This window comes from Erithacus rubecula (assembly GCF_903797595.1).
Source record: "Erithacus rubecula genome assembly, chromosome: 1".
NCBI classification, from domain to species: domain Eukaryota; kingdom Metazoa; phylum Chordata; class Aves; order Passeriformes; family Muscicapidae; genus Erithacus; species Erithacus rubecula.
Genome location: NC_136658.1, coordinates 70,393,902 through 70,417,694, shown reverse-complemented (window position 1 = coordinate 70,417,694; position 23,793 = coordinate 70,393,902). Strand labels below are relative to the sequence as shown.

The window sequence follows — 23,793 nt, the reverse complement described above, 5'->3', positions numbered from 1 at the left end:
AAGGACGGCAGCAAATATCTGGTTCAGTAACACTCAGACAAGGAAACTGAAAGAGCACAGTGTTTTGGTAAGAACAGGTCTAACCCAAATGGAGGCAACAGCCTAAAGACAAACTCTTTGAACCCCAAGACTCTCCCACCACCCCAATTACTGTGGTATCAGGGCAGTTTTGTGCATGTCAATTATCTCTCACCAGAAGAAAGGGTAGAAGTCCAGCTCCACATTGGGCATTTATGAAGCAGCCCTTCGGCACAAATACGAGGTTCTTGCTATGCTACTTGGGACACAAAATCCTTTAGACTCTGTTTACTTTTAACAGACAGGAATTGGTTTTTGCATTTAAGACAAACAAAGGTTCATTATCTATCGCTGTGAAACAAGCATAGAGAAAAAACCCCAACAGTTTGAGAAAGGAAGTTATGACCACTGCAGGCTATCTGAATTCATTGTCAAGTGTATTTTCCCCCACTGCATATTGCAAAATGTGTACATATTTTAAGGAAGAGAAAAAGCTCCACTTCTGTTGTCTTTCTCTGTAGTGTTCATGGAAAATTTCAAGTCTCAGCCCTGGCTCTTAAATTCCTACTCTTTTCTTCCCCAACTTGGTCAAGTTATTACTAGGTCCCAAGAATGAAATATTTTTCTGTTCAAAGCAGCTTAGTTTTTGAATAAACAAACACACATAATCGAACTTCGTCCTGTTTAGGAAATATTTACAAAAGTGACAATTAGTGAAAGATAAAAAACATGTGTTTGAGATGCTTCTAAATCAGTCCTGGACACAAAGAAAGCAGCACCACAACCCAGTTCCATAAAAGAGCTTAAGACAATGATATCAAACACCAACAGGTCTAAGGTAAGAGCACAGGTGTGAGAGTTCTGCTTCCACTATAGAGGTAGGCAATGAAAAATGGGATTCTCATGAAACACCACAGTGCAAGCTAATCCACACTATACAAGTTAAAAGATGCAGCAGTTACATTTTTCTCATAGCATTTACATTTTTTCACAGCATCAAGACTGAATATGCACCAACTGAAAGAGAAATAAACTTCTCTGCAAGGCAGGATGGATTCATCCCATTCTTTCTCTCTGCAAAGAAGTCCTTCCATTTCAACTTTCAGCTTTAGCAGATGATTTTTCCTAATTTTTTTAGATAATACATAACCATATGTTGCCAAACAGCAACATCAGTGTCACTCTGATTTGATTCCAGAAAATAATATCAATTTAGTTTCACATGAAGGAGAGAGTTAAGTTAGATATCTTGTTCTCTTTATTTTTATTACTTCTACATAATTGATAGTTATTTGTAATTTAATTTTGACTCAAAATACGCTTCTCTCACTCTATGGTTAAAATTGCTGTTTCTACAAGATTTCATGAAATGAAGGCCAAGTAGAATTTCTATGTGTGTTCAAAGAACGACAATGCAACATTGTGGTACAGTAAAAGGAGCAGAGTTTGTAGAAAAACACAATAAAGATTATCATACAACTCTTATGCCCCGGGTATTCCAGGCATACAGGATTTAAAGGAAATTTTGTTGCTTTCTCAGTCCTCTGATGCCTTAAAAAGCAATCATAATCTTATAACAACTCAGGGTTTGGTTAAAATACTCTGACACCAGATCTTCAATATCAAAGGACCTGTACCAGAGCATTTCAGACAAACAATCTTGAGAACAGTTAAAGCAATATCAAAAATTAAACAAGAAGCTTTTCATAGAAAACACAAAAGGCTCCTACAACAAGACACTCCACACTAAGAAGTTTTCTTTTCAGCACAAGAAAAGAAACCAGAATATATAAATTCCTTCACAATCCCAGAGGGAACAACAACATACTGTTGAGGACAAGTCAAGTACAACAATTCTTGCCACTAGAAAGCCTGGCTCCAAGATACAAAACCCAGCTTAGCAACTTGGGCCAAGCTCAGGAAGAGGAGGAGAACACAACTGCCACAGGGCAGCACCATGATAAAGAGTATCAGAATAATGATAATCCAATAAGTATTTTCTGACTCTGTTGCTCAATTACATCCCAATTACTATGGCAGTGACAGCTAAGGGAAATCTATCATCCTTGTGCAGCTATACCTGCACTCACCTCTCCAGTAATCCAAGTATCACCTGTCCTTTTGAAATGCTCAACTGATCTCACTCACAAGGTCAGAAGCAAAACTCTCAAGTGACACTGGAGCAGGATGAAACCAGTCATGACAATTTTGCTGTTTGTTTGCATATTGAAGCAAAAAGTAACTACTATTTCTTCCTAACAGGAGACACATCACTGTCCCCAAAATAGTGGGTAAAGGAGAAGAAAAAAAAGAGAAGGACTGAAATACTGTGTGAATCATCCACCAGATACTCAAATGGAAACAGCTTGTACAAAAACAGTAAGTTTATGGAAGAGACTCTCCACAAGACTTTGCACCCCCAACACCTTTAACTTATGTTAAATTATCAGTGTCAGGTAAACTGGACAAGGCAGAAAGATCTATGTGATAGATATAGAACAAGCATCTCTAGCTATAACATACTTTCTACTGAAAACGGCTTTGAAGACTAATTTAATTATTGTGTCTGAAGTTTCCTTGCTTTTTTTTTAGGTAGAGGAGTTCACAAGCTATTGAGGCAGACCACAGCTACCTCAGAAACTCTTCATAGTTTCTTTCTCTACCTATTTTCAACTTCAGTCCTTATTCTCATATAACTCTGAGCTCAACTAATTTTGTTCTACAGACCTTTTTCTTATATAACACTGTCTCTTTTTCTCATAAGCCTCTCAGTTCTGCCCAACTCTGTCTCCTTATCTTATATATATCTCTGTTAATTCTGACTCCATTCTCTTATTAAAAGCTTGTATTGATTCCTTTACCTGTGAGGAATTTCCATGGCTCTGGTTCCTTCTATCTTTCTGCACAGCTGGCTACCCCAAACTATCCCTGTCCCAGCCTCCCAATCCTAGACTGTCCCTCATACAACATATTCTTGTCTTCTCCATCCCTTACATGACTACATGTTTCCTGGCTCCCCACAGCAGACAACAGCCTTCTGATCTCACTGCATCTCCACCTAGAAGCACCTATGTGTGTGGAAGTCTGGCCTATTCCTTTATATCCTCAAAACTGATTGGCTGGGCACAGATGTTTCTTCTTTGGTAACAAGCACAGCTGCAAGTTATGGGGGAAGATACCCTCCTGCACTACCTTAGCTCTCCACATTTTAACACTTGAAAGGAACACAATGTCATTTTTATGACTTTTTGAAGATGTAATGCTCAGGTAAAACTCCACAGCAGAGTGTCTCTGGACAGCCCTGATCTTCAAGCTGTGCTCTAGATTTGGATGCCCCTGATGAAGAATTCTCTCTTCAGCACCCAACATCCAACTGTCTGTGTTTCAGATACAGGTGATTGATGATTTGTATTTCAGAACTGGTCATTACTACAGCTTAGCACAGTTCCATGGCTTCAAAAATACAGGACCAGAGCTTCTATATGGCCTGAAACAGTCACACTTATTAGAGCAAACCGGGGTACTTTTACTGGCAGGCACAGTGCACCTGCAATGACACCAAGCCCACTGGAAGAATGCCACCCCGGATGGTGTAAGCAGGGAAGGAGCTGGCATACAAGGAAGCATTCATGTCCCAGCTCCCAGACCTACAGGACATGCAATGCTCTGCTCAAACTGGCCAAAGATATGTCTCTGGGTGTCAGAAACAAAGGCTCATGGAGAAAACATACCTAGACAGCTACTGAGGAATGCCAGAAGATGTGTTCACATCGGTTACAGCTACAATGGCTGTGCCTGCTGTGGTGCAGGAAGTGAGCACAGATATCTAACTGGAGAACTTGGCCACAGAGGCCATAAATGCAACTGCAGTGCTCCAGCTGGGTTCCAGCCCTGGCTGCAGCTCTGCAGGTCACTGGCCAATGTCACACACAGGAATCTGGCAAGCACATGCACTTCTGCTCAGCACAGGGGCCCTGGGAGATCTGTCCTCCCCTGGACATCTGGTTAAAGTTATCTTAAGAATCTCAAACTACTTAGGACTCAAATTCATGTTTTTTTAACTTACTGTTACAGATCTCCACCCACCAGAAATGCTTACAGGCATGACAGTTACAAGGGCTGTGTCTTATTTAAACCAGTGGCTTAGTTGGTTTGGTTTTTTTTCTTTAAATCACACAACCAATTTCCTGTAGGCAACCCTCTCACCAGGAGGAACAATCACATTAGTTGGGTGCTTCAGAGATGTGAAACACACCTACATGAATAAGTGGCACAGTCCTGAGACCAGCCTCCAGCAATGAGGGCACTTGGTAGGGAAACCAGCAGCAACATCCAAGCTATGTACTGGGAATGGTCCCTGGTACAAACTGAATTCCAAACCCTGTATTATGGGCACTGACTGATGCTGTGCAAATTGGCTCATGGCAAAAACAGTGCATGATACCAACAGCTAGACACCACAGCCAGCCAGATCCCTGGGCTTGAAATACACTCTTGCACTATTTAATTCATAGGAAATACAGTCACTATAGCTACTGGCCATGGGTTCAGCTGCCTATTTCTCACAGCTGTTCATGGAGGCATTAAAAAAAAGGAAACAGACAGTATTGATCCCTGTATACACCAACCATCTTGTGCAATACTGGGCTTGTCTAAAAGACAGGAAAGTGAGAACAACAAGGGGTTTGTTGCCTATCCTCACAACAGCTTTTCTTTCTTGTGACATTTTATGAAATAATAACTCAAGGTGGTCCATATTTTCACACTTTCCTTCCTTCATTTTTATTAGCCTGAGGTCCATATAATATATTGGTCAATAATTGAATGAACACCATTTTTTGGCTTGAAATTATTGTACAAAGCAATAAAGGGAAATGAAACTCAAAACAAAAAGATGACCATTGCCAGGATAATGCTTCAGAATATCACAACAACCAGCTTGCAAATTAGGAGCTTGCCTTCAAACACAGGCAATATAATTTATTTCTGGAAAAATACCATTGAGTCTGAGGCGTCAATGCATGCACACACATCACTTTTTGAAGCCACTGTTTGCACTTTTTAATCCACATGCTAAACACGAACACAGATCACTAAGCAATTAGCCCTGTCATTTGCTTTTCCTATCTCCAGGATTTTTATCAAAGTGGTTGTTTATCTACTTGTCCCATATCATTTTGTATACAAAACATTTGCCTACAAAAGGTTTTGTGTTTAACAGCTGTAAAACAGTTACACTTCTTTCTAAAAAGAATTTGACCCTAAGAACCATGTAGAAATGTCTGTGTCAACAAAGAGCATGTGAACACAAGTTCAATTTTAGCGCACAGGAAAGACCACAGGAAACAATGACTGAGGCAGATCAAGCTGTTGGTCAGGTTTACCCATGCTCCTCTTCAGTGACCTCAGTAATTTCAGTCTTTGGGCCATCCATTCAGGCATGTTCACACTTCATAAAAACCAGACAACAATGTTCATGCCTGCTTCCTTGAAGAAGAGGTTTTAGGTCGTAAGGTTTTATGAACAAATATAAGTTGTGATCAAAAGGGTGCTGTGGAGGAAACTAGATGGAGATGGTGACTTTTTGGCTTGGTTTCCTGGTCACAAAAACTTATTAAGGAAATCCTCACCAAGTTTCTCTCTCATCTACTAAAGAATGAAGGAAGGAGGGAAAGAAGGAGCAAAATCACAGTTCTGAGGGATTGTGCACAGAGGAACTTTCAGAATTCAGCTGAAAGTCATGCATTTTTCAGCCACTACAGTATGTATTTTTTTAAACAATCACTACATTCATAGCTCCCTTTCCCTACTGCTTTCTCTGGTATATAATACAGATTAGCAACAGCATTTGTGGAAGAGCTTATTGCTGGAAACCAAAGGATAGTGACCAATAGCATTCACAGCATTTCTTGTTTAACAAAAACCCCCCTACCCTCACTTTTCATCTTCCACTCCAAAACCAACACTTTGGAACCTGAATTAGTGCAAGCTATTGAGGGATTTCTTCCCTTCTCCCTGGTCTTGTGCTCCCCAACCATATTAGCAACCATAAAGAGAGTGCAAAGAGGAAGATGAAATGCCAAACAACAGAGGTCTCAAATATTCCCCCAGAGCAAAGCCTGCAGCTGGGCAGCCTGTAGAAATCCTGCCTGCAGAACAACTGAGAGATCTCTGCAACAGCCCATCCCAACATGGCTCTTTATCTGCTGGTGCTTCACAGCTCAGGCTGCCATGGTACACCAAGAATCACAGCAACTCTCTGAAATTTTATGTGCTTTGGCCTTTTGGCTACAAATAAACTTGGCAACAACGGGGATCAGAGTGTAAAGCTGGAAGTTCAGTATTTGTATGAGTCTGTCCCTGCTGGAAACCTGGCAGGATCATTTATCAGTTAATATTTCCAAAGCATGATGATGGATTAATTTATTCCCACTCATTTACTGGCAGTTACAGAAGTTACGAAGAAGAGGTTAGTTTATGAAGTCTGATTCATTTCCTGAAGGGAAGAGACTGAATTCTTCTGTAGAAATGGATGAGTGCCTATACATTGTGTAACCAACCCCTCTATGTCATACACTGAGCTAAGTGTAGTGGTCTACCACCCATTGCAGCTGATAACTTCCTACATGAGCTGCTTTCCCTGCTTGCTCCTGCCTGAGGGAATCCAGCAGAGGTCCATTCTTAGCTGCCAATGCCAGCTCATGCAGTCTCAAAAACTCCAGATGTACCAGAACTTAGAAACTTGAGGTAATATCAGACAGCACTAAAAGCCTCAGCTGCTAAGGCTGCACACACAAACCTGGACAAGTCTTTGGTAGACCCAAAAACCTCTTTTTAGGCTGAATTCAGTCAGTTGATCTGACTGAATGGGACATATGTCTCAGTGGAACAGAATAAACACGTCACTTGACTGCTGCAAAAAGTATTAACTTCTTAATTTCAGTAATTAAATAACATCAGGGGACAATAAACTGAGAGGTGTCAATTTTGATTTGACAGATACATTATCTCTTCACCCTCTGCCCTCAGCACAATTAGCACTGAGACAGCTTTAGTCCTCTTTCCCCCATGTTAGTGCTACCACACTGCCCTACTTAGATCTCTAGTTGTTATCAGTATTTGCTTCTGCCTATGCTAAAGCAAATTGTTCCCATGGCAGATTAAAAGCACAGAGAAGAAGATAAACACAGGACTATTCAGCAAAGACCCTTTCAGCTCCCATTAAGCTCCTGGCCAGGAGAAAGCAGGGTATTCTGAGCCCTGATCAAGGATTCCTGTGCCACAGGAGTCTGAAGCAACAGGACCAACATGACAAGAACAGGCTCAAGGGCTGTATAGCTGATGGTGGAGAACAGCACAGGCATGACCTTTCCTGCTGGACTTCCAGTAGCAGCAGAAGGGCAATCATCCTTTGACAACTGTTTATTGTTGGTGGAGCTGCTGAAAGAGCAAGTGAAGTCAAGGCATAATTCCTAAATCCAGATAAGACGTGTAGGGGACCTCCACTGCCATCAAAATGCTGCAGCTGCCTTTAGCCAGCCCTGCATGCAGCAAAAGCTAGGCTGGACAACAGGCTCTGCCCTTGTCATCAAAGCTGAAAGCATCTCCTTAGAAATCTACTTTCATTCTCTCCAGCAGAATGCACGTGGTGCTGCAAAACATGAAGCCTTTGAAATGTCAATTTGAGCCACCCATTGGGTGACTCCACAAGCCCACATGTGCTCTAGCAAAACACAGAGCTGAGAACAGGGGCCGAGTTTCTCTGTATCTGATGGGAAAAAGGAATGGGGTATGGGAATTAGAAAATACAGCTTAATAACACTTAGGAAGAAAATTATAAAGTAGGGATAATTTGGCACATAAGCAAAATGACTGCAAACTTTTAGGCCCCAAAGTATTCCACAAAGCAGATGCACCTCCTGCTTAAGAATACAATTAAAGCTTTATTTGCTATTATAAGTGAATTTGATGCCAAAGGTAAATTTACCACATTTGCACTCACTGCTGGAGGTGCAAAATCTCATTATCTGTCACATTCTCAACATGGGCAAGGATCTTCTCTCTATACCCCTTCCAGACAAAGCACTGTACTTGTTCTATCACCTGAATCTAGATAATTCAACCTGATGGCAAAATAGGCCACTTCACATTAGGACAGCCTTTACTCAGATTTCTCTCCACAGGACTCAACTCCTAAGGAAACCATGATTACAGACCTGTGAAGGTCAAAAGCATTGCTTTCTGGGGCTAATCGATCACTACTGCTATTGCAAAAACCTGCTAATTACATTGATCTTTCACCTCACAGTAGGAGGAAACGGTACAGGACTTGGAGAATAAAAGACAACATTAGACAAAACTTTGCAGTAAACTTGGCAGCAGAGCAGGAGTGCTTTCTACCCAGAACTGTGCTTGGGCAGTGCCTTCGATTCAGTGCTCAAAACCTTAAGAGTTCCCTGAAAAACTTAATTTAAGTGGTTGAATACACATGATGTGACAAGCAAAGCCCATATGTTCAAAGTCTGGCCAAGGTTAGTTACACAACATTATTTCCTGCAGCGTAAGAGAAAAATTAAAACACCACATTTTTTAGCCCCACAACTGTTCTCCCTCTCATAAGGATGAAGGCAGTATGTTGTCCACTGAAGTTTTGGCTCAGTCTAATTTATAAAGTTTATTATTTGTTTTCTGATAGCCCAATATAAATTTTGGCTATTTTTTATGTGCAGTTTCAATCCATCAGGCATGCAGACTGTAACATGTGAAGAACCCCAAGAGAGGCATATGGCTCTGTGATTATGCAAAGGTCCCTGCCTGGAGGGTTGCCTGGTAAACTTGCCCTCTCCTGCTGCTTCTTTCACAAAACTGTCCCTTTCCCTCTCCAGGCTCGCTCCAGCCACTCACCCAAACTGCTTGCAAGGGTACCTTCAATTCCTGTGTGGATGTTTGTTTTACAATTTTCCCATTTTCATCATTTCTTTACCTCATAAAAGTATAAGGAAGCTTCATTTTCTCTTTTCTGAAATGCCCCATGCAGGACAAAGCTCTGTTGAACAGGATGTGCCCTGTTGTACGTAGCTATTCTCAATACTCCATGGCTGCTGCTCCTATTCCCTCCCCATGGTGCCCCATCCCATCCTGCCACATCCAGCAGTGCATGGCTGCATGCACCACTCCTCACACTGTATGTAGAAGGGAAACAGCTGTGTTTTTTCTTGCATCTGGTCTTGCAACAGACTGCATTATGGACTACAGCAATTCTTATCAAATCCCTGGGCAAACACATGCAGATACCAGAAGTTTTATACAAACCCACTCATATTTGGGCAGCGTGTGATGAAGCAAAAAGAGCAAAGCAGTGTTTTTATGTGAATAATCTTTAAGAGCCTGAGAGGTTACAGTGCACAAAATACAGTGATGCAAAGAAGACAATAGTACAAAAGCCAATTGCTCCCCTTAGGGCATTGCTCATCATTTAAGAAGCTTTTACAGCTCCTGACCACAGAAGCACCAACACAGTGCCTGCATTATGCCCTCTACTCTCCTTTCCATTGATCGCTGAGCTGCCAAGTATTTTCTGACTTCTCTCAGGGCTGTAACAAACACCATTATACAAAACTTGTGCCACTTTCGAGCAATTCTCTTCCATGTAGTATCACACAGCTAAAAGATGTTGCTGGGAAACCTATGCACAGATCAGTGTTGGCAGATACCATGCAGGCACCAGCACAGCTGGAGAGGAAACGTCTGTTTCAGTAAACAAAATACTATAAAGTAGCTCAAACAAGCTACTGACATATTTCTATTGTGCTACAATGTCACATGCTATTCGAGACCTTCAGTCTGCTAAATGACCCACAATGAAAGGTCAGCCTTATTTAAATAGCTCAGTAGCTTCAAAATTGTTGCAATTCCTTCAGTTTAAGGTATTGCAGCCATTCTGTGTTGCAGCATCACTGCCTCCTCTAGACATCTCAACCTTGAGGAGAAAAACCAGCAAGTTTCCCGCATTTTTAGTTATATGCCATCTCTGTACTGCATGGACTCCATAACTGGCATTTGTTTTTCTTCCAGGGTCCAGAGGCCACACACAGAGGTGGCATTGTGCAGTCCCCTCTTGGCGAGAAGCACTCTTCAGCTGCAGAACTGGAGAGACTGCAGGGCAAAGTCACCAAGCCTGACGGACACACTGATGAGAGAACCAGTCTCTGTGTAAGCAGCTGCCAGGGAAATTAAGATGGGGTCAGGGAAGACAAGCAGAAAAATGAGAACTGGTTAATACGGGAAGCAGATGCATCATCCTGAAACTTGCTGTAACTCAAGAGCACTGTTCAGCAACAGGCAGAAAAAGAGGCTACCAGGAGGCAAACAGAAGGTGTGTTAAGTAGCTCTTCTTATTCCAAATAAAGCTTGTAAGACAAGATAAATTCACCCACACCTTTTACAGAAGGAATAATCTCTAAAACAGAGAGGGGAGTAAAAGCCATTGCACCTCTAACTCAAAAGGCTCAAGCACCTAAGGTTGCACTCTATTACCCTGCCCAACTGTGCTGCTGAAGCTGGGTCTATCCAAACTGTGGTCCAAGTCACATCAGATCACATTTTTGCAGCTGTTGCCTTGCAGTTAACACATGAACTTAATGCAACTGCAGGAGCTTCCTCAGTCTGTGCCCTGACCTACATGAGCTAGTTGTTTCAGGATAGCTCAAATCAGAGAGATGAGACTAAATGCTTGTACTTTAAATCTTTAACTGACACACAGGAGGAGAGTATCTTAAGGCAAAGGATCCACAAGCTTGGACAAACTTCAACAAGCGGCAGAAAGTGGCACAGAGAGTTAAAAAAGCACAACATTGCAAGGTCTCCCACAAGTTACTAAGTGGAATTTATCACTCCCAACAAGCACTCAGCAACATGTTTTACGTGCTTGTCTCAGATTTTGGCATCACAACAGGATACATGTTAGTCAAATCAGGAACAATTACTTTTCAACTCTGCAACAATGTCTGATTCCAAGTGCTTTTGGATCTTCTATCTTCTCTCTTAAGCCTCCTGCCAGCATCCGCTTCTTCCTCACAGACAGCCAGCACTAACCTCCACCCTGACCTTTATTCCAAACACACTCATCAAATGACAACATATCCAAAAAATTTAGTTAAAAAAAAAAAAAAAAAAAAAAGCAACCAAATTGCATCTACAGCACTAGGTCTCTTTAATCCCTATTAAAGGAATTAAATTTAATTCCTATGAAATAAATTCCTATTAATTTATTGGTGCCTGATGTTTTTATCAATATTTAAAGAACATCCAGGCAGGAACAAATCCTTCTGCACCTGCGAAGAGCATCCACACCTTCTGCATTGCTTGAGCTACTGCTCATGCTGCAATCACCTGGATGTGAAACCAACAGGCTTAGACTGATAAACATACACAGACAGCATCAAAATCAGTTCTCACATCACCTGCACTTCAGCTGCCAGCCAACAGCCACACACAAGGCAGAACAGACACCAGTGATGTAACCCTGTGCTTAGATAAGAATTACAGACCTGTACTGCAATCACACTGCTGGGCAAAGCAATCACTTTCTACCACTTCACCTCAGGAGAAAGGAAACTGCAGTTCTTTGCACCCTGCCTGAATGCAGCACGGTGTGAAGAATCCCTCCTTTTCACTAGAGCTTTTTCACAGGCATGAACTGTGATGCTGGATGCACAATGTTCTGGATCTGGACAGGAAAACCACAAGGAGAAAAATATTGCTTTTGATATACTTAAGGGTGGAAAGACCACAGTTCTCCATGTTAGAAGTCATGTCAGCACAAAGCCAAAGACAACTCCCACATTTCTTGTCACATATGTATATTCCCATTCCTAGTCCACTGTTAGTTTAGCAAAGAGATTTTCATTTATACAAGATGCACATTAAGTTGTCATGCCCCCTAAAACACCTGCTAGTTAGCACACCCAGAAGATGAGCCTTTGACAACAGCTGAAGTGTACATCTGTATTTAAAACCCTCAAACTGTAAACCAAATCTAACAGTACAAGCTCTGCACAGTTTTCTGTATATGAAATGAAGACACTAATAAGACAAGCTGTCTGAGCTCACTGTTCATACAGTGATCCATATGAAGAAGCTGAGATATACGAGTTCAAAAAGAACTCAAGATAATACAAGGTAATGGAGAAAATAAAGGTCTCCACTCCCTTAATATAAAAAATTAAATAAAATTTTAAAAGCTATGGGATATAGAGATAAATATTCTTCCTAGGTCTTGTCACCTTCTAAAGGCCTAGAATGCCCATATTTTAAAATAAAACGATTTTGACAATTTTCAGGTGACTGTGAAAACTTTTACTTCTTGTGAATACTCCAAGGAGAACAGTTCTTGACTGCAACACCTGCATTTAGAAGGTCCGTAGCATGGAAGTGAGCACAGAACTCCCACCCACGAGACAGCACAGACCAGAGCTCACAATTACCAGGAAAACTGTTTACATAATTACCAGGAAAGCTGTTTACACCAATCTCTGTGACAGTTCTCCTCACTCACAATCCAGCTCAGCTCAGCACCCACAGGCCCAGCAGCCTCCTGAGAAACACACAGGAGTGCCAGCAGAACTGCTTGCACTGAAAGCTGGTGAGTCAGTGCACTTGTCCCACTGTATTCCATGCTCAGGTAGGATTAATGACACTAAATCTCCTCTGGAGCACGGAGTTAGATATGTCTGAACTTGACATGCCAGTGACCTACTTTTCAGACATGCCCAACATCCACATCTCCCTCTGAAGGCAACAAAAGATAATTTTGAAATGGTAGAACGTGCTTTTAATATTGAGGAAGCTGATTACAACTTTAGATCAGCTGTGCACCTTAGGAAAATCCCACTAATAGCTTCACATGAGCATACAATGCTATGGATCACTCAAGTCTCTAAATGTTTTTCTATATACGTCTGCTGATTCAATGTGTTTGCTGGCAGGAAAAGAGCATGGATGAAAGCTATTAACTTCTTAGAACCCTTCTGCATTAGATTTTTACATTCCTTGATATTAAATTTTGACAGTACTTTAACTCTCACCTGTCTAACAGGTGCATCCTTTTCCTTAGAAGAAAAACACAAAATACCTATCCCTTCAATGCCTACCAGCTGTACTGTAGATACTGTAGATACAGGTACAGTCTATTTTGCCCAGATACAGAATCAGAAAACCCACTAAGATTAGGACACAATGAACATCACTCAATTACCATGAGTGACTAGGACTCATAAGAGAATATTTGTGTAGATCTTCTGCAGAAATGGCATACACTAAAAAGGAACTCCAACCTTTTTGGGTATACAAAGTTTTGAGAATTTAGTTAAATATGTAAACCCATTTCCCCCCCACCCCCTAGATTCCTTCCTCCCCCACTTTGTCTTTCCTTTTGAGGAATAACCACACTCTCTATTATTAGATAGTTTTCATTTTATTTCTTCAAATATATGCATGTATGTGCTAAATATGCAGGGCTAATATAATCCATCACTATGTCTGCAAGCTATAGCTAAAACCACTTTTGTGTCTTTTAAAACCAGATAACACCACTGGTGCCATAAAAAATAGAGACCAGAGACCAAGCTAGCTCCTGCTTTTAAAGATTTAGGTGTATAGAACCACATCATGCAACAAAGGAAACCTTTAAAGCGGTACCTAGCTGTTTTGTATGCAAAGACTACCAGCAACTTCAATAATGATGTGTTCAGCCATTCATCAGCAAAGCAATTCCTCCTTCACCTACAGAAGATGTCCCAGCCTGAAGCAAATGCTGGAGATGGCAAGTCATTCCAGCTGAAGTTCCCTGGGGAGGTTTCAGAACATTTTCCTCATAGGAGCAGTGCATACTACAGGCTGGGAAATGTGGACAAAACTCACTCATTTGATTAACAAGTAAAGGGAAAGAGAACATCTCCATGACCATGCTTTACAGTTTCAGTGAAGCTCTAAAAGCCCTCCACATTCCAAGGCCATTAAACAACCATGTCAACACTGACAGGGGAAGGCAGGTCCAAACAGGAAAAAGTACCATAAGGACCTGCACAAGCCTAATCATAATATGCAGGTATTGAAAGTCTGGCAAATCATGCTTTCACCCCAGGTAGCCTAAAACGTGCTATTCCTTCCAAGTCAGTTTTAGACTCCTAACCTTCTAATTACAATAAAAATGCTAATGCAACCAGAAAATGAAAGACCCATCAACCAATATCTTCATGCCTAAAGAAATAAAAAAGGCAGCCTTGTAGCATGTCAAGGATGCTGCAAACAAGCCCCACAAGCAGGCACATTAACTGGTTAATTCCTTTAAACAGAAAATAGCCTGGGAACCTCTGGACTTTCCTTGTGTGAAACTCCTGACTCCTTCTTCACTGCTTGTTTCTTGAAGCTGAAATCTCAGTTAATAGTGAAAATAAAGATCTCATCAATCCCTTTTCTGACATAGAAATATCAACCAGGAGCATCAACCTGTTATCAACAACTAAAGCTACTTATTTTTTCTAAGGTGAGGGAAGATGCCGAGACTGAGACTTCTATATGAGAGGAAATAAATTTCAGGAATACCTTCTTACAGGTAAAAACAATTGGCTAAGTAAGCCTAACAAGCTATAATGAGCCAAAACAAGCTCAAGCTTTGTTCAATGTCGCATTAAATAAATAAAACATGTGAGAACAATAAACTTGTGAGCACATAACAATGCAAAACTCTACTTAAAGTTCCTTTGACAGTATACTTGTTTTAAGTAGCTCAGCTCCTCTTGCTGCCAGGTATATGAGAGCTCACTTGGAGTCCTCAGCTTAGGTGAACTTAAATGATCTTAAATTTGCACATATTTGACAGCTGAAGTCAGAGTGAGGACAAAGATGAAAGAAAATACTGTCAGTTTTTCATGAAGCTTGCAGAGACATAAAAGCAGAGAACAGAACAGGCATCCATGAGAAACAGTCCACCCAAATACCCGTGAATATCAAATGTTATTGACATGCTGGTCAATAACATGTGCATTTCAATCTTAGGACACAGGTTACACCTGAGCAGCAAAGAAACCCTGCTTGAAATAACTATTTATGGTCACTGCAAGAAAAATAAGCACTTATTTTGAAATAAAAGACGCTCAAGATAGAATTTTGAAGCTCCAGCTGCAGACTGAGTCAAGTTTGAGCTCTTTCAGAAGAGACAGAGTTGCCTCCGGGCCGCCTCAGTCCCTGCGAAGCCCTGCTAAAGGGCCTGAAAGCATTCTCCTCCTTGGCAGCTTTTCAACACGGGATTTAACTCCGAGATCTTCTCACTGATTCATGGTATTTTTAAACAATTACCAATAAATGTTTGGAGAGGGGAAACGAGAACCAAAACTACTGTTTCAGCCAATGCCACCATAATCTTTAGGCAAGGTCAAAGATCTCCACGTACCCCCCGGCAATCCTCGTGATGAAGGGGATCTCAAATCCCATTTTACCCAGGCTAAGAAAAGTCACTCAAGTCCCGCAAGTTTCATCGGTGCCCCAGCCCGGTCACTGTCCTGACGCGCACAGCAGGGGAGGAGGAGGAGGAGGAGGAGTGGACACCATGCTGGAGACCGCTGCCCCGGGCTCCTTCCCCTCCAGGACGCGATGTGTCTGCCCAAAGCACTGTCCCCATGCCGGACCACCCCACCTGGACCGCTTGCCGGGCTCCGGCTGTGGAGGCTGCAGTCGCTGGGGGATGCTGGTGGTCTGACACCGCCACCCCCGCCGGTGATGCCGGCGATGGGAGGCAGCGGCCGGGACCCCGCGCCAGGGCCCAGCACCGCCTCCATCAGCGGCAGCAGCGGCGGGAGCTGGCAGACCACCGCCGGGCCCCGCCGAACACCCGCTGCCGGTACCTGTCTTCGGAGACGCTGATGACCCCGTCCTCCTTGGGCACTATCGCTGCCATGTTCACCACCTCCTGCGAGCCCTCCACTTTGTTGAGCAGGAGGGGCTTGCGAGTCAGCGCCTTGGGCTGCGGCTCCGCCGCCATGGGGCCGGCGGGCACCGCCGCTGCCGCCGGAGCAGGCTGCGGCCGGGGGAGGGAGGGAGGCGGCCCGCACTGCCGAGCCGGAGGAGGGACTTGCCGGAGCCGGGCGCTCCCCGGGAAGCAGGAACAGCGCGCTGGCGGCGGCACCGCCCCCGAGCGGGGCCGGGCCGGGCGGGGCGCGGGGCGCTGCGGGGCGGGAAATGGCGGCCGCTCGTCGCCATCTCGCAGAGCGGGGCCGCGCCACCGCCACGGGAAGCCTGCGGTCCGGCGGAGCTGCGAGCGCTCCTCTGCTGCCAGGGCCGCCTCCCAGCGCCGCCGGCTCGGCCCAGCGCCAGCCCGGGCAGCGCGTCCCTCTCAGCCATGCCCGGGTCCGCCCCGCGCCGCTGCGGCCGCCCGCCGACGGGAAAACCCCGCGCGAGTAAAGATTGTACAGAATGTTGCTGCGAAACTCGCTGCATCCCTCTGTTTACATTTTACCGTCTTAGTTTTTTCCTGGGAGTGAAGGTAAACATGGGATTTCTGCTGCTGCATTAGACAGGGACGCCGCGGCGCCAGCAGCAATTCTCTTTCAGCAAGAGAATTGTCCCTTATTCCTAAGGGAAACACAGCAGACTTCCAGCAGCTCGTTTTCATCAAGCGGCTTCTTTTCACTCGCTTTTCCTGACAGATTCATTGAGCTCCAAGAAAGTCAGATCACTTGCCCAAAGCTCTGTGCTGAAATCAGTGAAAAGGCAGCTTCCTCCCGAGGCATGTGCCAAACTTTCATAATCTGTCTCGAAAGATTCTGGAAAATCATGCTCAGTGTCTGAACTGCTGTCCTACATTGCAGAAGTTGTCAGCAGATTGGAAAGCGCTATTTCAGCTGTAACTTGAAATTTACCCACTCTAAGCCCAATGAGCAGCAGTTCTCGTAAAAGAAAAGCTATGAAAAAAATCCAAGATCAGGAGGTTAAATTTTTCTCCTGGAGTAGAACACAGCAGAATCTGCAACAGAACAAATCCTGATTGCCCACTCAGGCTTCTGTTGCCTATGTAGTAGACAGAGGCAACAGAGGAAAAATAAAGTCAATTCCTTGTGACAGAAATTAAATTTCATCTTGTTTAATAATCTCTGTTCTGCTAAACAAACAAACATTGTCTGTGTGAGTACAGCAAGACATTTAAGCTTTCTCAACTAAACATGACAGGTCCATAAGTGTACTGTAGAGGGAAAGGTCTAAAAGGAACAGCTAGATTGCATTAAATGAATCTGCAGTCTCAAGCTATTTCTCTGAGGATGTGATTTGACTAGTTAGTATATCTTCCTCAGAATTCTTAAAAGGGAGCTACTATTGAAGAGTCAAAGACCCACTTTATGCTTTGGATGATCCTGCAGTCCTAAGGCTTGACTTACAGATAGAAATGCTTGTCTCACTACTTGGTGAGGTGTGAGGTATTCTTTGAAGATTGATAGACTTGTTAGTTTTCAGAATATATCCAACAATGTATTTTAAAAGGAAGTCAGGTAACTGGTGCTGACCTTGCAGTAGTTTGCTCTCAAGATTAAGCATTGTGACAGATCAACAGCTGAGTGTATGTTGCAGACAGCAAGCTGCATGCTCTTGGGAGACCCAGAATACATATCCCAAAAAGACTTTTAAGGAAGAAAGTAGTTGAGGAAATGAGTGTCTTGACAGGCAAAGATATGGATCACAGGACTGGAAGGAGGTCCTACATATCCCCCAAATCAGCTAGATTATCCTCAGTTGCCTACTGAAACATCACTCTTCCCTACGAATCTTGCCCAGGTCCAACTACTCCTTCAAGGTTTAAGACAGTGTTTGGAGGAAAACACTGAAAGGCAGGCATATATTTTGGACTGAAGTGAAGTAATAATATAAAAAAATCAAATATATGCTTTATATAAATGTTTGGTCTTATTTGGAAATAATTTACTCTTTGGGGAGAAAGGAAGGAGGAAAAAAAAAATAGACAGCACAATGCAAGAGAGATTCCAAAATTCCAGTGGCTATTCCAGATAAAATTCTTGAGGGCTTTAAAATTCTTTTAAAGCTTATCTGTAATGGCGATTTCCTCTGCAAGACAGGAAAGTACTTGGATAATGGAAAGGTGTCTGGAGTCTAGTACAGTGTTTTACCAGGTATGCAAACTTGAGGTCAGTGCTCTAGTCTCCTTGATGAGATGGGGAAATAGGGTTGAGGAATTATGGCACACAAAAGCAATTTTGCTATGACTGATGGAAGAAGAGGTAATGTATGGAAACCTGGGGAGAGGAGTAAGGGAGGCAGAGAAGAAATACAAAGATTTCAAAGTGAGAACCTGGATCTTCCTCTTGCATTCTCCCCAACAGGCTTAAAGAGTATTGTGATGGTGGAAAAGACATGGAGATTCCCAACAAGACTCGAGTGTTCTCCCAGGTGTACCACTGTCACACAAAACAATAAAAAACTTCTTAAAAACAATTTTCCTATAATGACAGAAAGTTGGTAATCATGTCTTGTGTGGCCATTCAAAGTTAGAATTGCTATGGACATCAAGTTTAATGAGAATTTAGAGAAGCAAAACTAGGGTACTTTAGAAAACTGTTTCCCCATATTACTGAAAAGAAAAATCAAGCAAATAAATCTCATAAATACTTCCTAGAATATATTTTTTCATTTTCTGTCATAGCTTTTAGGTCAGATTGCATAGATTAAAAGTATTGCTAGGACTGAAAGCAGGACAACAGTATCTGAATCTGAAGCCAAGAAAAGCAAGCTTATTTAGTTATTTTTCTGCATTACAAAAATGTTATAGGATTAAGAATTATAAGATGCTCCTTTGATATTTGTTTTTTTGCAGGAAATTGCAAAAATTACATGATGACATCATTTAAATGCTCTATTTTTTGTCTAGTAGGTATGCTTAGATTATGTGAACTTTCTTGGAAGAATGTATCCACAATAAGACAGAATGAAAATAAAGCTGAAAAATACAGCTTACTTTATATCAAATAAATATTACCTCATCTTTGGTTCTTAGCATCCTTTCTCTTACTCTGTGTGCTGGCATGACACCACAGTAAATGAAACATCCATCCTTCTGTAAGTGTGGCCTTTCTATTCTTGGGGCAGGCTGACTTTCCCTCTTTGGGGAAGAGCAGAATTAGGCTCCCTGCCTGTAAGCAGCAGTCGTGGCTCATGTCATTCATGTGCAGGGTGAGGACAGAACACGCTGGGGAAGCAGCTGTGCTGGTTCGGAGTGATGTGTTCACACACAGTGCAGCCTCTTCCAACCCCTCCTACTGCACCGGAGTCTTGAAGGGCTTCCTCCAATTCCTTATCTGCAGTCTTGTTTGGAGTCCTTGAGTTGGAAAAGCGAATTCCCCATCTTCTCTGGCAATTTGCTTTAAAAGCTGCTCTCTGGCTCCATCTTCTGTTTGGTTGGTTGGGCATGGGATTGGTTTTTTATGTCTATTTATTTTGACATGCAGGGGTGAGATCTTCCAAGTTTTACATACTAAAGTTGTTTGAAGAAGTAGGTAAATCCCATCTTGTGTGGCAGTTTAGACAAAGCAGAGAGAACCCCGACCTGCAGATGGAAAGATTGGTCCAGAGAGGAATCCCAGCTCTGTTGTCAGCCCTGTGTTTACAGATTCTCCTGTTCTGCAAAGTTGTTACCCCTGTTACAAAACAAGATGAAATCCTTTGACCAAAAAGCACAGCGACATGTTCTGTTTTGGTGTAATTGTGCTTTTCTGCATAATTATGACCATTACACGATCTGGCAATATAAGTGACATTTCTCATACATTTCAGCTAAAACTGTCAAGCACTGGGGCCGCTGAGTAGGCATAGGACAATTTAACAAACAGATTGGTCTTTTTGTGAATGCTATGAAAAACAGCCCTTTTACAAAGTGCTCAACAATAATAAGAGTAAAAGTGACGAAAAGAGGTCTGTAATAAAAAAAAGCAAACAGCTGGTTTCTGGTGATTAATTTTTAGGCCCAAACTATTAATGTCCTTTTGAGCCATTAAGTAATCTGATTCCAGTTGCTCTCACCCTGTAAGATAGGAACTAGTGTGGGAGCAAAACACCACTTTGACTGATTCAGTGCTTAAATTTAAAATTGCTCTGTTGACAGAAAGCCAGATTTTGGCTTCTGAGGCCTCTTCCTTAATCACCCATACAAAATCAAAGAACTTACATACACAAAAGATAACCACATAAAAAAGGTGAAAAACCACTTGGCAACAAGTAGAGTTGCCTCTCAATAGTAATTGAATACAGTGTTTTACTCTCTCTCGTGCTTTTCTTCTCTACTTGTTTGCAAATTAAATGTTTTCCAGCTTTACAATATGTGGTATTTACAATTTCTTCTATACCTGCACTTCTTTGCAACTGCAAAAGTGCATGCTTAAAATTCTCTCCTTCTCCTATTTTGTCATCAGTGACAGCCTTCATAAGATTGTTACTGAAACATATTTTTAATTTCAGATGCTACATCATTTTTGGAAGACTGTGGGAAACAAATATAGTTGAGCTCTTTATATAGGAAGGCAAACTTCATAAAGTACCAAAATGTTCTGTGGAAAATTTGCTTGTCCATCTTGCTTAAAAATATGAAACTTGTTACAAAAATGCACCCTCAAATTTAATCACTGCTCCTTATTTTGCTCCAGGTATTTATTAGTCACACAATGAATAGTGTACCACCTATCACATTTCTATTAATAATCCCTACATACTCACTGGGACAGTTTTCTTCTATATTTTAATAGTTTTGATTTATGTGACCATTGAGAAAATGAGGACCTATGAGAAACAGAGCTTGAATCTGCTCTGGGTCAAAGTTATGGAGAGAAAGATTAGCATTAAAAGATAAACATGGCAGTACAATTGTGTAGCACCTTCTCGAGAAAATATATACTCATTTTCAGCTGCCATGCAACTGCTGTTGGCTTTGTAACTGACTGCAAACATGTGAGAACAAAAAAATGATGCTGTGTCAGTGTGTGGGCTGCAAATGAGAACTCCTGGCTCATACATTTTGCCCCATAAGCAGTTCTGGCATTGTATGCAGTCTTATTGCTGTTTTCTTTGTCCTCATTGATCCTGCTATAGTATTACTCACATTTTGGGCTCCCAACTTTCTGTAAAAAAAACCTCTAATTTAATTCACTGCCATATTGGTAGAACTTTCTGACCACTAATTCTTCTCAGCTCATTATTCACATATTTTTCTAGGCTTCAGGACTTAAGATTTTTTTTTTTCCTTCCCTAAATCTTTCTTCCATGATATAGAAGAATCATAAAGCAACATCAGCAAACACAATTTTGTATCTGGAAAATACATTAAAATCACCTATGTAACCTTCATGAGAGGTAAATAAATTTGTCTTACATGATGCATGAACTATACAAAAGCTTTGAAGTATTTCCTTTTTTTCATCTAAAGTGTGTAATTAAGAGCATATCTAGCAAATAACAAGGAACAACTTCTTACAATAACTTTTTGTATGCTTGGCTTTTTTCTTTAATTTTTAGTTTTTCTCACTTTCTTTACACATGAGTCTACAGTAGATGTTGTTAGATTGACAAAATGCTTTCAACCATCGAAACCTCACCAAGTTCAACAAAGCCAAGTGCAAGGTCCTGCACCCAGATCAGTGTTTCCAATACAAGCCAGGGGATGAATAGACTGAGAGCAGCCCTGCATAGAAGATCTTGGGAACACTGGTGAGTGAAAAATTGGGTATGACCCAGCAATGGGCACTCACAGCCCAGAAAACCTGTCACACCCTGGGCTGCAACAAGAGCAGCACAGCCAGGGAGGTGATTCTGCCACTCCACTCTCCCTTTGTGAGACCCACCTGCAGTGCTGCATCCAGCTTTGCCATCCCCAGCACAGGAAGGACATTGACCTCTTAAAGCTGGTCCAGAGGGGACCCACATAAATGGCCAGAGGGCTTGAACACCTCTCCCATGAGGAAAGGCAAAGAGAGTTGGGGGTTGTTCAGCCTGGAGAAGAGAAGGTGCCAGGGAAACCTTATTGCAGTCTTTCAATAAAGGGAGCCTGCAAGAAGGACAGAGAGACTTTTTACAAATGCTTTTGGGGGCAGGACAAGTGGCAAGGGTTTTAAAATGAATGGAGGGATGTTTAGATTAGGCATAAGAAGAAAATTTTGGAAGGAAGGTGGTGAGACAAAAACATGTTCAGAGAATTTGGGATGCTTCCATCCCTGGAAGTGTTCAAGGACAGGTTGACAGGGCTCTGAGAAACCTGGTGTAGTGGAAGGTGTCTCTCCCTATGGCAGGGGGGGTGGAACTCAGTAATCCTTCAGGTCCCTTCAAACCCAAATCATTTATGATCTGAGTGTACAAAGAGAAAAACAAGAAATCTACTATTAAAATATAAACTTATTAAAAATATAAAAAATGTTAATTGCTTGTTAAAATTGAAAGTACATTTGAAGAAGGAACAAAGGAATAACTTAAAAAATACAAAAAGTCTGATAAACTTATGGTCAAAAGATCTTAGCAATGCTAGTGCTAACAAAGCTCTGGCATCATCTTAATACATACTTTCCAATAGGAAGTTTTTGGACCTGCACAGTTTTCTTGCAGTCAAGCCATTTTTACCCCTTACTGCAATTACATGGAATGCTCCATATTGTACAAACAAAGCATGAGTGAAAGCATGAAAAATAGGTGGAACCCTTGCTAAGCTGCCAGTTTTGTCAACTCAAACCTGAGTGACAAAAGATTGTTTTAAAAGCTTGTGATTCCTAAAGAAGGGCAGCTGAACTCATCCCTCCTGTAAAAAATTCTTTTTGCAAAGAGGTCCCAAGAAGCAGCTTGAGATCAAAATTGCAGAAGTTTCAGTGTATACTGGGACTTATGACTCACTGCTGCAGGGCTGTTTGGAGCTAAAGAAGGATCCCAGATTGTCTAATCAAACTTTTACATGTCTTATTCTGTGCCAACGTTATGTGCCACCTTCTCTTTAGCAGGCAGGTCACCATTTCTGGCCATCCCCATGGTAAGAGGTTCCTCAGCCTGTGAGCACATACAGACATCCCAGAAATGCCACATTTAGATTGGTACTATCACAGCTGGTGCTGTAGAGCATTTGGTTCTGATTACCTCCTGGCCACTCCTGATAATTTTTAGTCTAGATAGATTGCAGCCAGAATGTCTGATTGCTTTGAACATCTTGCACTGTAGTAGGCCCATATGTTTATCATCACAATCTACAGAGTGCCCTTTGATTTTGAAGAGAGAACCATATCTGAGTCAAGTTTAGCTGCTTTAGGGAGACTTCCTTTGAGACAAGGGTGGGTGTAAAAGCACTGGCCCACCACAGGACATCTACCAAATGTAAAAATTCATGAAAATGGAAGAAATATTCTTTATTGTAAAATATTGGAAATGCTCTAGAGACAAGAGGCCACTTGTGTTTGGAGGGCAAAACCAATTATTCAGTCATGTCCTCATCTGTAACTCAGTGGCCTCCTTGTATAAAAATATCATCTGACAAAGTAGTAGAAATACTTCTGTGAAGACCGGGGAACTGACGAGTGTACATCTTGTGCCTCTGAAAGTGCACGAGGAAACTCCAAATGGGAAAACAAAGAAAACCTGTGAGTCATTCCAGCTGGGAGAGAGGAGAAAAAAAAGTTACATTCTCAGTACTTTTCATTAGCTCCTGAAATTCAGGCTAACTAGCCTCTGTATTGTATTCTTAATATGAGCACA

General features: G+C 42.0%; 1 protein-coding gene across 1 annotated transcript in view; it reads right to left on the bottom strand.

Moving 5' to 3' along the window:
* The window catches only part of WDFY2 (WD repeat and FYVE domain containing 2), a 63,703-nt gene extending 47,472 nt beyond the window's left edge, over positions 1 to 16,231 (bottom strand). Inside the window, exon 1 of the mRNA XM_079304136.1 lies at positions 15,921 to 16,231. Coding sequence (XP_079160262.1) covers positions 15,921 to 16,057 — 137 coding nt within the window. The 5' untranslated portion in view covers positions 16,058 to 16,231. The remainder of the gene's footprint in view (positions 1 to 15,920) is intronic.
* Between the last annotated feature and the right edge of the window lie 7,562 nt (positions 16,232 to 23,793).